Source organism: Camelus dromedarius, chromosome 2 (assembly GCF_036321535.1).
Source record: "Camelus dromedarius isolate mCamDro1 chromosome 2, mCamDro1.pat, whole genome shotgun sequence".
NCBI classification, from domain to species: Eukaryota; Metazoa; Chordata; class Mammalia; order Artiodactyla; family Camelidae; genus Camelus; species Camelus dromedarius.
Genome location: NC_087437.1, coordinates 41229887 through 41244724, shown reverse-complemented (window position 1 = coordinate 41244724; position 14838 = coordinate 41229887). Strand labels below are relative to the sequence as shown.

Genomic DNA, 14838 nt, shown 5'->3' with positions numbered 1-14838 from the left:
TACCTGAAGTTCACGAAAGTCACAGACATTTATATTTAATTCAAACCAAGAACTGCCCAGTGCCCAATGCCGTTTACATGTGAAATGTAAAGTGTATCCCTACATCCTATTCGCTCCCTGGCTGCTGATGGAAAGAACTAAGTATTGACATGTCCTTGTAACAAATTCTTCACTCAAAAAAGAGTCCTGTTGCTTAAGGAGTTAAAAATGTAGTGTAACATCTCTCAAACTGTGTGCTGGCAGAGGTGCCTCAGGGACTCCCACAGGGGAAGAGTGAGATTTGGGACGAGATTTGGCTGGTCAAGTCCCTGCCTGAGCCAGGAAGATTCTATTTAAGATTCTGGGTGGGAAAAGATTCTGCTGCACATGAAACCAGAGGGGAAGCACGAGAGAGAGGCAAGGAAAAACAGAGGGAAAGGGTGAGCCCTGGTCCTTTGGGCTCAATGCCACAGTAGAAACAAGGACATGCTCATTAGCAGCACAGAGGCCAGGAGCGATTGACAGTGAGGCTTCACAGGAGGTGATGGTTGAGTTGAATCTAGAAAGTGAGTAAGTTTACTGCAGAGTCTGGCATGAAGGGCATCCTTGGCCAAGAAAACAATATCAGAGAGGCAAGAAACAATACAATAGTTTTGGAGAACACAAACAGTTTAGTGTCAAGGACCACACGATAAGAGCAGGTTGGCCCCTACCAAGGTGGTGTGGCTCAGTTCTTAAAGGTCCCTGCAAGACATACCTAGGCGTTCCCCTTCCCTGGCTGCATGGCACCATTGAAGGAATTTCAGCGGTCATATCAGCTAGACCTTCTGTGTTTATCTGTGGTTCCCCTGCCCTCCTTCAGTGCTATAGCAGAGAAATGGCTAATGTTTAAGGTCTGGTTTGAGGCCCTTACTTTAAAGACTTTCTATTCCCAATGAGAAGTTTCGGATTCCTTTGTTAAGTCATCATTACAGCATCATACTCTTAATGGGACAGACAACCCTGGAGGTCATTCAGTGTTAATCAACAGAGGGTGCTGTTGCCACTTCTCCTTTGAGTGAGCTTGACCCAGGCTCTGCAGGAGGTTAGTATGGCTGGTCCCTGGGCACTAAATACCAACAGTACTACTCTCCCCACTCAGTCACTGTAAAAACTAATTTTCCTTGGGGTGGAAGGGGAGGTGTTAACAATGATATGTACTGCCCCCCACCTCCAACCATTGAGCTCAGTCTCCCCACATGTTGCAGATGGAGAAACTAGGGCCCTGATGGGTTACGTCATTTGCCCTCAATGAACCACCTGGTCAGGGGCAGACCCAGGCCTGTGGAACTCCAGTCCAGGGCTCTTTGTGTGGTAACACTTCAGCCCCATCTGTCAGTTTCTTGAAAGTTGAAATATGGATGCAGGCTGTGCCTGGCCCCATATTGGATTACTGATTTAATGTCTTCTTTGTGCTCTTTCTTGAGTGAGGAGGAAAGAAAGGGAGCAGAATGGGAGTTGAAAGTGAAGGAAGCACTATTGGAATCAGAGTAGCTACACAGGGAAAGCTGAGCTATATGAGAAGGAAAGGGACCGGCAACAGCACCAAACCTGTCCTCTCTTCCCAGCTTCCAGGAGACATGCCTCCATCACCTACTGATGTTCATCCACAAACGTGTCACCTCATCTACAGGATCGGCCCCACTCCAGGCACTGGAAATACGATGATGAGACATTTAAAATTAATCACAAGACAGACCCATGCATAATTTTAGCCAGCATCTGCTGGTGCCTGTTCTGTGCCTGGTACTGTCAAGCTCTTTGTACACATTATCTCTTTTAATCCTCCCTGCAATACTGTGAGTTATATTATTATTATTATTGCCATTTTTCAGATGAGGAAACTGAGGCCTAGAAGGTTAAGGGACTTGCCTAAAGTTATGCGGCTGGGATTTGAATCCAGCTGATCTCGGAAGGTATATTGTACTGGCTGATAGCCATGGTAGGTATTTTAGAAGCCACAGATAAAATCCACTTAGAAGTGATGGGTACTGACCATCTTCACTATTCTCTGAGAGCCAGATGGATACTTGGTGTTTCTCAAGGAGCAGGTGCAGAGAAATCTCTTCTGGGATTGCCCCCTCACCACACCCTGTTCCCTTCCGATTCCATGTGGTCAGGTGGTAGATGCTTCACTGTGGCTCCAAAGACCAGAGGGGAAGCAGTTATTTATGGGCAATACTATCTCTTTGGTCACAAATTTGGGTTGATTGCTATCTGTTTTATTTTTAGGCCACCTGTTAAGATACAGGTAAATTAACAGTCTCAAGTGAATAGTAGCAAAATCATATCCAGTTGAGACTGTTACGATACGAGATATTTTAATAATCATGGAAATGAAAGTTTCCTTACATAGTGTTTCCCAACCAAGCAAATACTTGTGTCTCCTCCACTCAGATCTAGCTCCCCTTCCATAGAAATTCACCTCTCCCTCAAGCCCTTACCAAACACCTTGGAGAGGAAGTAGAACCAAATTAGTCAACAATTGTCTTTTTTATTTGACTTGACAACCACTAGAAAAATAAACCCAAAAGACAAAGTGATGGAGATGCTTTACAAAATAAACATTAGGGATTGATCTTCAAAGCATTTGAGATTTCTATGTGTGTATGTGTGTGCACTTGTGTGTGTGTCTGCCTTCCCCTTTGGTGCTCTGTAACATTAATCTGCATAATTGTTCTTTACAGCTGGAATCTAATGCTAACATTGCTCATCAGAATTAAAGTCTTTAAATTTTTTTTTTTTCTTTACAGGGTCGTCATGTCAAAACGGGCCAGCTTGCTGCCATTAAGGTTATGGATGTCACAGGGGTAACGTATCTTTATCTTGCCATCTCATAGCTATATATTTGTAATAGAGAAATTAGTGATAGAGATAATAATCACTTTTTTGGAAATAGAATCTTTTAAAACATCTGAGACCTTTCCCTACTTGTGCTTAACATACAAAGTTAAGAGTATTCAGCAGCTGACCGAGATGACCATGAGTAAATCCTTCTAATTAAATTAGATGCCTATGCTGCCTTATGTAGTCAAAGAGAAGAACAATGTGTGCCAATAATTTACATAAACACAACCAAGGACATTTGCATATGAAGACAGAGTAGGATTTGAAGGTATTAAAAGAATAATACTGAGATTACACAGAAGAGGTGGGTCTTAACAGTTTTCCCCAAAGTCTACCTAACGCTGGAGTAGACAAGAGTTTGGATAGCTCTGAAACCCTAGTAGGATATATAACATGAATGTTTTCCTCCCCAAAATATTATCGACCAAATAATCACAATAACCACAAATATTTATTTATTAGTGAGCAACACTGAAACAAATTTTCTGCCTGGATGATCAAAAGCAATCTAAGGAATAGAATTTATTTTAAATACAATCTTATGCTTTCAATCTTTTCTTGCCAGATTTGTTTAAAATATTATAATGTCTTTTCTAGAGTACAGAGCAAAAATCAGACTTGAAAGGACTCACTGGACTTCAAAAACATGTTAATAATTTTCTATTGTCCTGGGGATTTTTCTAAGATGTCTGTCAGCTGTACATTAAAGCTAAAAGACCAAAGTCTTCCATTTGGCCCAGAAGTGGATTACTTAATATAAAGAGAGGTAGAATGAATGGGTCACACAAAGGTATCAAGAACCAGGATACAAATAGGGAAAACAGTATGTCATTAAGTCAGACTTCAATTTCACACCTTCTCTGGTCCAGTGATAAATATACACTACATGCTACACATTAACCATGATACTGATTTCACTAATTTAATTCATACCACCATTGTACTGACTTCCTTTCCTTACTCATTGTTACTTATTATCTGAATTCCTCTTTAAATTATATGCATTTTAATTAGATGCATTTATTAACAAGTAAAAAATTTTATCCCCATGTGTTTATAAGCAACCACCCAGATAAAGTAAACCTTCCCTTTTTTGGCCCTAAATGCACTAGTCAACTTTCAGAGGTTGCAAACCAGTTCAAATATTTAATCCCAGTTAGTTTATTAATTCCTCTGGCCTTTACTAAGTAAGAAAATGCACGTAGATTATATTAATTAGGGTTAGGTTCTGCCACTTGCAAGAGAAAACTCAAAAGAACACAGGCTTAAGCACGATGAAAGCTTTACGCTCTCTCATGTTAGAGGAGTCTAGAGTAACAGCCCAGGGGTGTATGGCAGCGTGTGGTGGAGCAGGAGGGTGTTTTTATCTTTCTGGTCCCTCATTCTACACAAGGCTTCCATACTTACAGTTTTTTGCATGACTCAACGTGTTGAATTTCCATTGATCACATTCTTTAGCAGGTAAAAAAAAAAAAAAAAAAGAAGAGGAGGAGAGTGGTTGGGAGAAGGGTACAGAAGACAGTCCCTTCCAGTGAAATTTTTTTTGCTTATGTGCAGCATTTCTACGTCTGCTTTTATTGCCTATACCTACCTGCAAGGGAAGCTGGGGAGTGTAGTCTTTCATTCCACCAGGGTGTCCAGTTAATTTGGGTTCTATTATTAGTCAGGAATGAAGGGAGAATGGTAGTTACTTGTATTGTTAATCAGCAGGGGTCTGACACAAAAGTGAAGACCAGATACTCTCAGTCTCTACACAGAAACCCACTAGAAGTGTGTAAATATTTTACAAAGCTCCCGCCACAAAACATATAAGAATGTATTTTGCAAACTTGCTGAAGTCGTACTACAGTATTTCCCTTTGTTTGAATAGGATCTCCACATAATGCAATACACTTGGCAGTTGAGCAGCTAATGGATGTGGATGGAGGCCAAGACATTCATGCTGTAGATTTCTGTTGTGTGGTTCTGCAGAACTACAGTTGAGTTCCGCTGACATCATTAACCACAGTACATGAGTGTACACAGAGCTATGTACTGATACACAAAGTGTGACTTGAGAGCACGGAATATCACTTTTTTCCGGTTCTATTTGTGAGACTTCAAATTGCTCAGAAAACATTTACTACTGCTAGACCACGTTGCTTGGAATCAAAAAAGTTACACAACAATTTATCTCAGAGTGTGTATTTTCAGTTTAAGGAGTGTCAGCCTTTCTAAGCTGGGTTTCACAAGGCAACTGAGTCCTACAGAAAATGACTTAGAGGCCATTTTCTTAGTTCTCCCAAGGATGATAGAGAGCTAGCACCATTTTCAGTGCATAGGAGAGTCAGCCCATTGCATACAATGGATGCTTTATAGTATTTAGGCTTAATTCTCTTGGGGAACCTCTTTTGAAAGGGCTGGATAGTCCCTGATTCAGGCACATCATCGGCCATTGTATAACCACTGACCCTTAACAAAGACAGACAAGGATACACATCAGGAAATGGTTTTTTTTATTTCCCATGGTGTATGCTACAGCATCAAATGACTTTTGTATCACCCCCTTACACATCACAGTCAACATAAGATTTCCTTTGTGAAACTCATGTGGTGTCCTCAGAAAACAATCTATTTCATTTTGCCATGTTGTCTTTTGTGTATTATGGAATGCTGCAAAAGCTTCTTACCAATTATTATAATTGTGCTCATTATAGCTGCTCTGAGATGAATTCTCAAAGGTCGTCTTTGTTAATTGTTTGCAGTGATCTACTGCAAAGTTACTATAGTTTATTGTAATGAAATTGGTAAAGCTAGAAACTTGAAATCAATTTTTAAATGATTATTTTTATTCAATACCATTTTCTTTTCTAATAGAGAATAGTCACAGAGAAAACTGGATGTCATGCTGATGTTCTTCAGTTTAAGAGCTGAGACACTTCCAAATTTGCTAATATTTGCTTCGGAATTAGGGCTTAAACTCAGACTCAATCTTTGAAGTTCTTTCAGTTTCTGAAGTAATTATGAGAAGTCTGCATTTTTGTCACTTTCTGGGGGTCCCTTCCCAGCTGGATTTGTGTGCTCTAATCATGTAAACAAAACTGAGCCCTCCAGGGCAGTGTTCCTCGAAGTGGATGCCCAGCATATGTGGTCTGTGAGCACCCCTGGGCTGTTCATCAGAAATGCAGATTCCTGGGCTTGTGCGGAGTTTCTGTGTGGAGCCTCAGAACCTGCCTTTTCCACAAGCTCCTCAAGGGGCTTTGTGAACACCAGAGTCAGGGGAATACTTTTCTAGTGTCTGGCATGTACTGCTTTCTTGCCACCATGAAGAGACTATGATTCTCTGACATCCCTGCAAATAATTCCCATCTTCATTTGGACCAAAATTAATGGTGTAAACTAGTCCCTTTACAATGATACCCTGAAGCCCATATGGGACTTAATAAGATAATAATTCAATATCATAGACATTCACCTTTACAATGACTGGTTGTGATCACATTACTCAGGACCTTTTGAGTTGTGGTACCAAAGCCCCCCTCAGACTGAATGAAGCTGAAAATAGAATTTATTGTCTTATGTATATTAAAAAAAAAAAAACCTCAGGATCTAGGAAGTGACATGATTGATTAGGAATTTTGTGTCTCTCTGTCTCTGGGCTCTGCTTTCTTTCCACCAGCAGCTCCAGGCTCATATTCTCATTACTTCATTACCCTTAGACCCGGCAAGAGTGCAAATCTGAATGTCTGGGGCCCTGCTTGGGTCATGCCACCATCCCAAAACCAATCCCTGTTTCTCTCCAGCCACATCTGGGTTGGGGTCTGGCACTGGAACCTACCACGAGGACTAAGAGTTGTTAAGGAGGCTTCCTCAAAGGAAAACCTGAGAGCCATTGGAGCAAAGGGTAGGAAGGATGCTGTGCAAGCAAAAACAAGAGAATTATATTACCATGATATCACATTATTTCAATGTTGTGGATGTATTTAAAACTGGTTTAGTCCTTACACACAGTGCCTCTCTAGTTACTATTTTTTTGTATTTCGGCCCAAAATGGTAATAATGGTAGCTAACACTGATGGAGTGATTATCATGTGCCAGAACTCTTCAAAACACTTTCTCTGTATTGATTCATTGAATGCCCTCAACAACCACCAGACTCCATTGTAGTGATGAGAGAAGCAGGCATACGAAGTATCTTGCTCAATGTAACATGTAAATAGTGGAATGAATATTTCAGCCTGAGTATTTTAAGTCCACCCTATTACATCATCATAGATCTTCAATTAATATAGAAGGCTATTTACTGTTTAATTTAATGTGGTTTTTAAAATTAACTGTTATTTATTTGATAACCATTTTCTAAACACCTACTTTATGACAGACTGGAAATTCAAGGATGAAAAAGTGGTCCTTTGCCTGAAGGGGAACTCGTAATAATATAACCTTGCCCTAAATATTCATAAGTAAAGGTAATCCATGTTATAATAAAGTCATAAAACTCATAAATAAAATTACTTGTGAAGTTCAAGGTGACAGCGAGGGGTAGTCAGTAAGCCCAGGAGGACAATCAGACTAGGGGTGTTCCCGGCCAAGGAAACAGCCTGTGGCAAGGCATGGAGGCTGCAAGAGCGTGGAACACGTCCTGGAAATGATCACACAGTTTACTTTTAGGATTAAAAAAATGTGGAGAAGAGAGTGATACAAGATAAATCTGGACAAGTTAGGGCCAGGTCATGAAGAAACTGAACGCTGTGGCAAGGGCTTTACAAGGTTTTCGAACTTTTTAATTTTCCCAGAAGAGCCCTTAGATCAAATAGTCTTAGGCAAAAATCCAATACATAGAAGAGATAAAAGGAGGAGGATTGTTTTTCACAAGGGGTGGAAGGCTGGACGTCCTGGCCCCTTCCCCACACCACTGCTAGAGCCAGTGTGGGAGCCAGAAGTTAAACAGCAAAGGGATATGATGAGATTTGCCTACTAGGAGGATCCATTTTGAGCCCTGCTGGACTGAGTTTCTATTTCTGTCTTACTGAATTCCTGCAGGTGAAGCTTACGACCAGCCTGCATCTCCCTTTGAAGAGTGAGGAAGTGACCTTTGCCCAGTAGCTTCTGGTAGAGTGCTTTGCCCATAGTTAATGGGCTTATTGAATGTTGCTGAAACGGGACCAAAAAAAAAAAGAAAAAGAATCTTTTCATCTTGGGTTATTTGGAAGAATCAGGGGGACACACTGCTCCAGGCACATTCAGTTCCTCCCTCCCAAAGGGAGGCAGTTCAGTGGAGTGATTGGGAGCCCAGAATATAATATTAATAGTAACAGCAACAACAGAGCCATGGTCCAAAATAAAAATTGCTAACGTTGATTGAGTGCTAATTACGTGCCAAGCAGTGTTCCTAGGACTTAATACAACATATATTAACTCATTTCATCCTTGAGAAAACTCTCATTAGGGGAACTGCTAATATATCCATTTTACAAATGAGGAATTAATTGAAAGCACAAAAATCCTTAATCACTTGCCCAAGCTCAGAAATGGCAGAGTTGGAATTCAGATCCAGTGGTCAGAGTGTGCCCACCTTCCTCACAGCCCTGTTATAAGAATGAGAGATGGGGTGCCAAATGAATGACAAGACTCCTAGGGTTAAAACTTATTTTTTCAATTCATAGTTCTCTTGGGAGCATGGCCTTCAGATTCAGATAGAGCTGGATTCACACTCCACTCTGCTCCTTCCTAACGTTGGGCAAATTTTTAAACTTTTCTGAGTCTCACTTCTCTTACCTGTTAGGTGGGAATACAAACATTGCAAACTTGTTTTGAGACTAAAATTATATAATACCTAGTGCCTGGCACATAACAGTTCCTCAATAAATACTAGTCCTGGTAAGAGACAGTGAAGGGCGGAATGGGGCAGGCAGCATGACTGAAGAGGGTGTTACAGTGCGCATTGGACTTGTGTAGCTGTACAGGGGGATGGGAGCCTGTCCATGAACGACGTGCCACGCATGCTGTAGTTACCATGTGTGGGTTAGTTCATTGTTAATATGGTCAGTCGTCTGACTCAGCCCTGTCTTCAGCACCTCAGCTACAAAGTTACTAGTCTTACTGAACCATAGGCAGCTGTCAGAATGGCCTAATGTTGAGCAGGATCTAGGAGAGAAAGCGAGGCTAGATTCCAGAAGCTGGAGGATGAAATCACAGTAGTGCATGCATTCATTCACTTAAGAATGAATGAGTGTGCTATGCTCTGGGGCGAGAGCAGTGAATAAGGCAGACACGGGCACTATCTTCTGTAATCTTACCTTCCAGCACTGAGTGAAAGACATTTGACAAACAGTTGAACAGTTATTTGATCAGAGTTCTGATTAACTGATTAACTTTCACAGAGTGTATGGAGTGTATTAAGAGAGAATTTAAGAAGGAATCTGACCTGTCTGGGTGGCCAGTACGTTCCCTGATAAAGTGACAACTACGTGAGGTCAGAGGATGGGTAGATTAGTGGCATTGGTAGGGCTGACTTCCTCATCAATATGTTGGCTTTCTTAATGACTCAAAGCTCACCTTTTGTTTTCCCTTTGTGAAAAGTCTTCTCTCTCTCATTAAAGCCTGCTGACTTTAATGAGCCCAGAACAGGAACCGGGCATTAGCCGTCTTGGCACCTCCTGCAGAGCGTGCTGACCTAGGGCCTGGCACGTAGCAGATGCTATGCAAAATGGTATTATATTTGTAAAAGCAAGAGGCCAGAGAAAATAAAATGAATTGAAAGACGGATAAAGGAAAAACAAATTCAAATTACAAGCCACAGCAACTTTGATAGTTATTTTTTTCTGGTAACCAAAGCTAAAAGGGAAGACATTATCATTTATACTGTTAATAGGATCAGAAAAGCAGACCCATTCCCATTCCTGTGGGCTGAATTGTAGGTGGAGGAGTCTTGAGGATTTGTGATGGATTTTGGCCAAATGAATGACAACACTTCTAGGGTTAAAACTTTTTGTGCATATTGTTATTATTATGGTGTCTCTTGCAGACATTTTTTATTTTTCACTCCATGGCACCAACGATTCCCATAGGAGACAATATGCCAATACCCCATCCAGCTAAGGGGCCTAGACAATCACTCCTTCTCTGCCAGGAAACCAATCCCTCCTCAGTCACATTACATTATATGTTTTCTTCTTAACTGGGTAACTCCTATATGGTCTGCATCAAGGTCTTCATAAAGACTTATAGGTCATTTTTATTTTAGTTTTTATCCCCCTTAACGGAGGCACTGGGGATTGAACCCAGGACCTCATGCATGCCGAACACGGGCTCTACCACTGAGCTATACCCTGCCCCACCACATGGCCTTTAAAATTCAGCTCACACTTGAATGTCTCAGCTGTCTTCCCTGGTGCCTCCATTAGGTTAGCTACCTATATCTCTCACGTTAGTAATTTTGCATGTTATTTGTGTCATTCTTTGATTTTCATTTGTGTTCCCCACTAGATTATAGTAAGTTTCATGGTGGGAGAGCTTGACTCTGTTATGTCCATTGTTGCATTACAGTCAGCCCTCTGTGCTCACAGTGTTAGTTGAATCCAAGGATGTGTAACCCATGGATACGGCGGGCTGACTGTACTACAACATTTACATAAAGGATTTGAGCATCTGTGGATTTTGGTATCCATGAGGGATCCTGGAATCAATCCTTTACAGGTACTGAAGGATGACTATATTATATATCATATATTATTTATTATTATTATTACTATTACTATTATTATTATTATTATTAGGCACTGTGCCTAGGATATAGTAGATGGGTAAATATTTGTTGAATGAATTCATTTAGTTTAGAGTTAACATACAACAAATCCAAGTGCTGCCTGCAGGATGTTGTGGCAAAGTCCCAAGTTCTATCAATGCTGCGGTGAAGAGATGTGGACTTAGGCAACCAATTGAACCACTCGGGGTCTGTGTCCTTGAATCTATAAATATATAGTTCACAGGTGCTTAACCTCATCTTGAGATAATATTAGAGCATCCATATATGCTTAAGTCTCATTTAATTTTTCATACATTTTAACATTTAGTAAACTATGATTTCAAAAAAAAAAAAAAACTTAGCTGTATGTCATATACCACCTTTGAATGCACTAGAAGACGGCAACCTCTCAGTCCATGCTCTAGGTTACTCCAGTCATGTGCAGAGTATCATTACATCTGAAGATTCCACCGAAATCTCAAGGCAACCTTTTAAAAAGTAATTGCTATTATTTGCAATTAATTATCTTAGGAAATAAAGATTTTCTCTATCCTTCAGAACAAACAAAACTGAAAATGAATAAGATACTGAAGCTGACACATGATTTTAAATTTTTTTCAAAAATTCTACATTTGCTTTCACTAAAATACTCCCTTTGTTGTCATTGATTAACTTTATAACCAGATATTACATAGTTAAACTTATAAAAATAACTATTTACTAACTTTAAAAGTCTAGTTTTTGTTGATGTTGTATATTGGCATCCTGAATAAAAGTTCTAGTTGAGGAAGGGATTTCAGCACTAAAATTATTTAAAAAAATTTTTAAATCACATCCTAGAAGATGTCAGTAATCCCTACAAATTCTAATGATCAATGATTCTTTAACGATAAATTGTCTTTTCAATCTTTCTGTCACATTCAGTCAGCATCAAAGGTGAGAATGATAGACAAGTTCAGACAAATGCCTGCCTAATGCCAACAGGTGCTGCGGGAAGCAGGGCGGTGAGCAGGCGCACAGGTGTTCTAGCCGGCGTCTGCACAGCTGGGGGATAGTGGCACTTAGGAGTCTGTGCACCTCATACTTCCTTGTAGAGTGTAAACTGACCAGTTCCTTGGATCGTTGAAAGAATTACATGCAGTTTTATCCCCGTTCCATGGATTGAGAGCTGAACATTAGGCAAATTAGAACACACTAATATTAAGTGTCTTATTAATTCCGTTTTTTAATCCTACCATATTGTAGGTGCTTAAAGTGTGTTCCCCTGTGTAATAAATATGCAACTTAAAAATCCCTCCTTTATCCCCTGAAATCATTCAAAAGCAAATATTAGTATGTGCTGACAAGCTTCTGTAATTGGAGGACCAAAGGCAGGTTTCTCTTCAGTCCAAGCTTAAGGTACTCCTCGACTCTTCTTTCGTGATTAGCAGCTTTGGTTTTTATCACCATGAGTAACTCCCCTTCTTCTGTTTAGGAGTTTTCAGTATAGAATTAAGAGCCGTGGCTTTAAAATGAGACGAATCTGGCTTTGGATCTTAGTTCTAACATTTAATATAGGAATGAACTATGACACTCATTTTCTTATTTGTTAAATAGGATTATTAAAAACATGTCTTCATAGAGCTGTTCTGAGTATTAAATAAGATTATACGCATACAGCCTCTGGTACAGAAGAACATCACATAAGGCTGTCTTTGGCTGTATTTATGACCATGGTTTTGATCATCATATCGTCATCAAAGGTAGTCAGTGGCTTGAAAGCATTACCTGGAATCATCCATTTTCTTGCATTTGAAAACCACTGTCTCTTCACATTTTATCATCCTCCAGGAGGCCAGTTCTAGTTTTTCACAAGAAAGTGTTCTCTGTAAGCAACAAGAGAGGGCCACCCCAACACACACTATTCAAGTCTCTGCTGCATCACGTATACCAATGTCCCATAGGCCAAAGCAAGTCACACAGCCAAGCACAGAGACAAGGATAAGTGGACCCCACCTCTTCATGTGGGAGGTCACCAAATATCCAGGCCATTTTTGCTTTTGGTCTGCCACAAATACAAAGCAATAAATAGATTCCTACGATCTTGAGAGAAAAACGATCTTCTTTATGTTGATTATAAAGCTTTGCTTAAATAAATACTTAATTATCTCTAAGCCCTGAGAGTAACAGATAGGTATTCTTATTCCCATTTACAGGTGAAAATAACTGACATGGAGAATTTAAATGGCCATGCCTGAGGTTGGCCTAGACAAGATTTTTGAAGTCTTCTGATTGAAACAATGGTTCTTCCCAGAGTATTGGACTTGGCTTATTAAAATTACTTCTTTTTAAAATTTGTGACGATTTGGTACCATTACTTTATGTTTCATTATGACCCAGTGGTCATTAGTTTCTCAGTGAGCTTCATCCAGTGCTTAATTCTGAAGACATAAGAGTAATCCATTTACAAAACAGAAGATAACTTTCTTCTAACTGGTAATCTAATTCTGGCCTCAGTTGTTGTCGTCTCTGTCTTTTTGAAAGAATCATCAGCCATCTCCCTCAACAAGCCATATTGTGAGAGAGTGGACTGCTTGTGAAATGGTTAAATGAGTTCTTATGGTCATAGTAAGTACCTCCCTTCCGATTTCACTGAATAACTATGGCCGTCATTGCTCTAGACTAGAAATCTGGATGGACAGCAGCCCTGAAGGCCTGATAAATTGCATGCTCACTTACAAGGTCATATAAGATCAAGCTCAAGGTTCTGTAATAAAGCTACATAACCATGACCCACAGTGGTTCCATAATTGTGTTTGGAAACAGTGCGATTTAAACCTAAAATTCAAGTTACTTACATCCTTGCCCTCCTACCCTTGTTATTTATTTATTTTTTGGTGGAGGAGATTAATAAGAATGTTTATTTTGTATTACACTTTAGAACTTTCACATACTTTAATTTTCACAAAGGACTGAGACATGTAATAATAGTATAAAATCTGTCTCATTATAGATGAGAAAACTTAGGTTCCAAAAGGTAGGTTGCTTTCCTGAGATCATGCAGCCAGAAAGGAGTGGAGCCCAAACTGAGCATGCACTCCGCCTGCCCCCACTCATTTTCCTGACTCAGTGCATATGCCCCCTTCATTGTCACATCAACTCAGTTTACCTTTGCGAAATGATGGAGAACATGCTGACGCCATTCTGATCTCCAACACTTATTTATGTTGGATTTGATTGTGTACTGAATTACACTGTTGTTTAACTGTTTCATAAGTTCTTATGGTAAGCATTATTAGGCACTTTTTCCCCCTCTAATTCTCCCACGTCAGCCACCATCCCGTTAAGAACCCAGGAAGCAGGCAACTAATACTTATAGAACCAGCCCAGCTCCTCACTAAGAATGACCGAAGCTGAGACCGTCAGGCTGCCATTGCAAAGTGACTTGTGTTTTACTGTCTCCTGTAGTTTCTTCTTTAGTGGAAAGCAGCTGTCGATGCCAGGCTGCCTGGAAACCCTCAGGTTTGTTTTCTCCCCTTCTACTTAGGCTTCCCTAAAGTACACCCACTCGCATCCTACATTCATCCATGATTATTTGGCCCCACATGGTGGGTTTCAGATAGCTAATATGCACCATCACCAGACAATTTGAGGCCTGCTGCAGGGACCCTTCAACAAGTTGAAGGATTGTGAAGGTCCTTCTCTCCTTAGGCCCGCGTTGATAACCTCAGGGAATATTTCTTTGGTCAGCAGTGTGCCATCCCCTCCCCCAGCCCCCAGCCCAGCCCCTCACTCCTCTCCTCCCCTCCAGAAGCTGTGAAGGCCACGTGCTTCTCCATAGTTCAGCATCTCAATTGTACAGTCTATACTGAGAGTACCTAGTCCTCGACTTAGTTCAGCCATATGATACATAACAGGCTTAGGTCTCCTAGGTTTGCAGCTCTCCATTGCTTTTTCCTAAAGCTTATTTTTGTGTAGGCAGGAAATGTCAGCATTTCACCAGTCTCCTCATCTTATTTCCATCAGTTCCTTTCAAGCTGTAAGGAATGCTGCTGTAAGTGAGTGGGCCCTTTGCAGGTATTCATCCTTTTATTCATATTTATTTGCAGGCATGTTGCTTGATGCTGGGATGTTATAGACAGCAAAAGCAGGAAGGATCGCTGTGATTATAGTTTTTATGGATTGGTACTGAAGGGAGGCTTCAATCATATGAATAGACAGATAAATGTGGATGGTAATTCTGGTAGATGCTACAAAGGAAGAGGCAT

The 14838-nt window shown here is 40.4% G+C and overlaps 1 protein-coding gene across 8 annotated transcripts in view; it reads left to right on the top strand.

Annotated features, from left to right (window-relative positions):
- The window catches only part of TNIK (TRAF2 and NCK interacting kinase), a 362919-nt gene that overhangs the window by 205751 nt on the left and 142330 nt on the right, over positions 1 to 14838 (top strand). For all 8 annotated transcript variants that reach the window (XM_031451107.2, XM_010976292.3, XM_010976290.3 and 5 more), the window contains exon 3: positions 2772 to 2828. In XM_031451107.2, coding sequence (XP_031306967.1) covers positions 2772 to 2828 — 57 coding nt within the window. The remainder of the gene's footprint in view (positions 1 to 2771; positions 2829 to 14838) is intronic.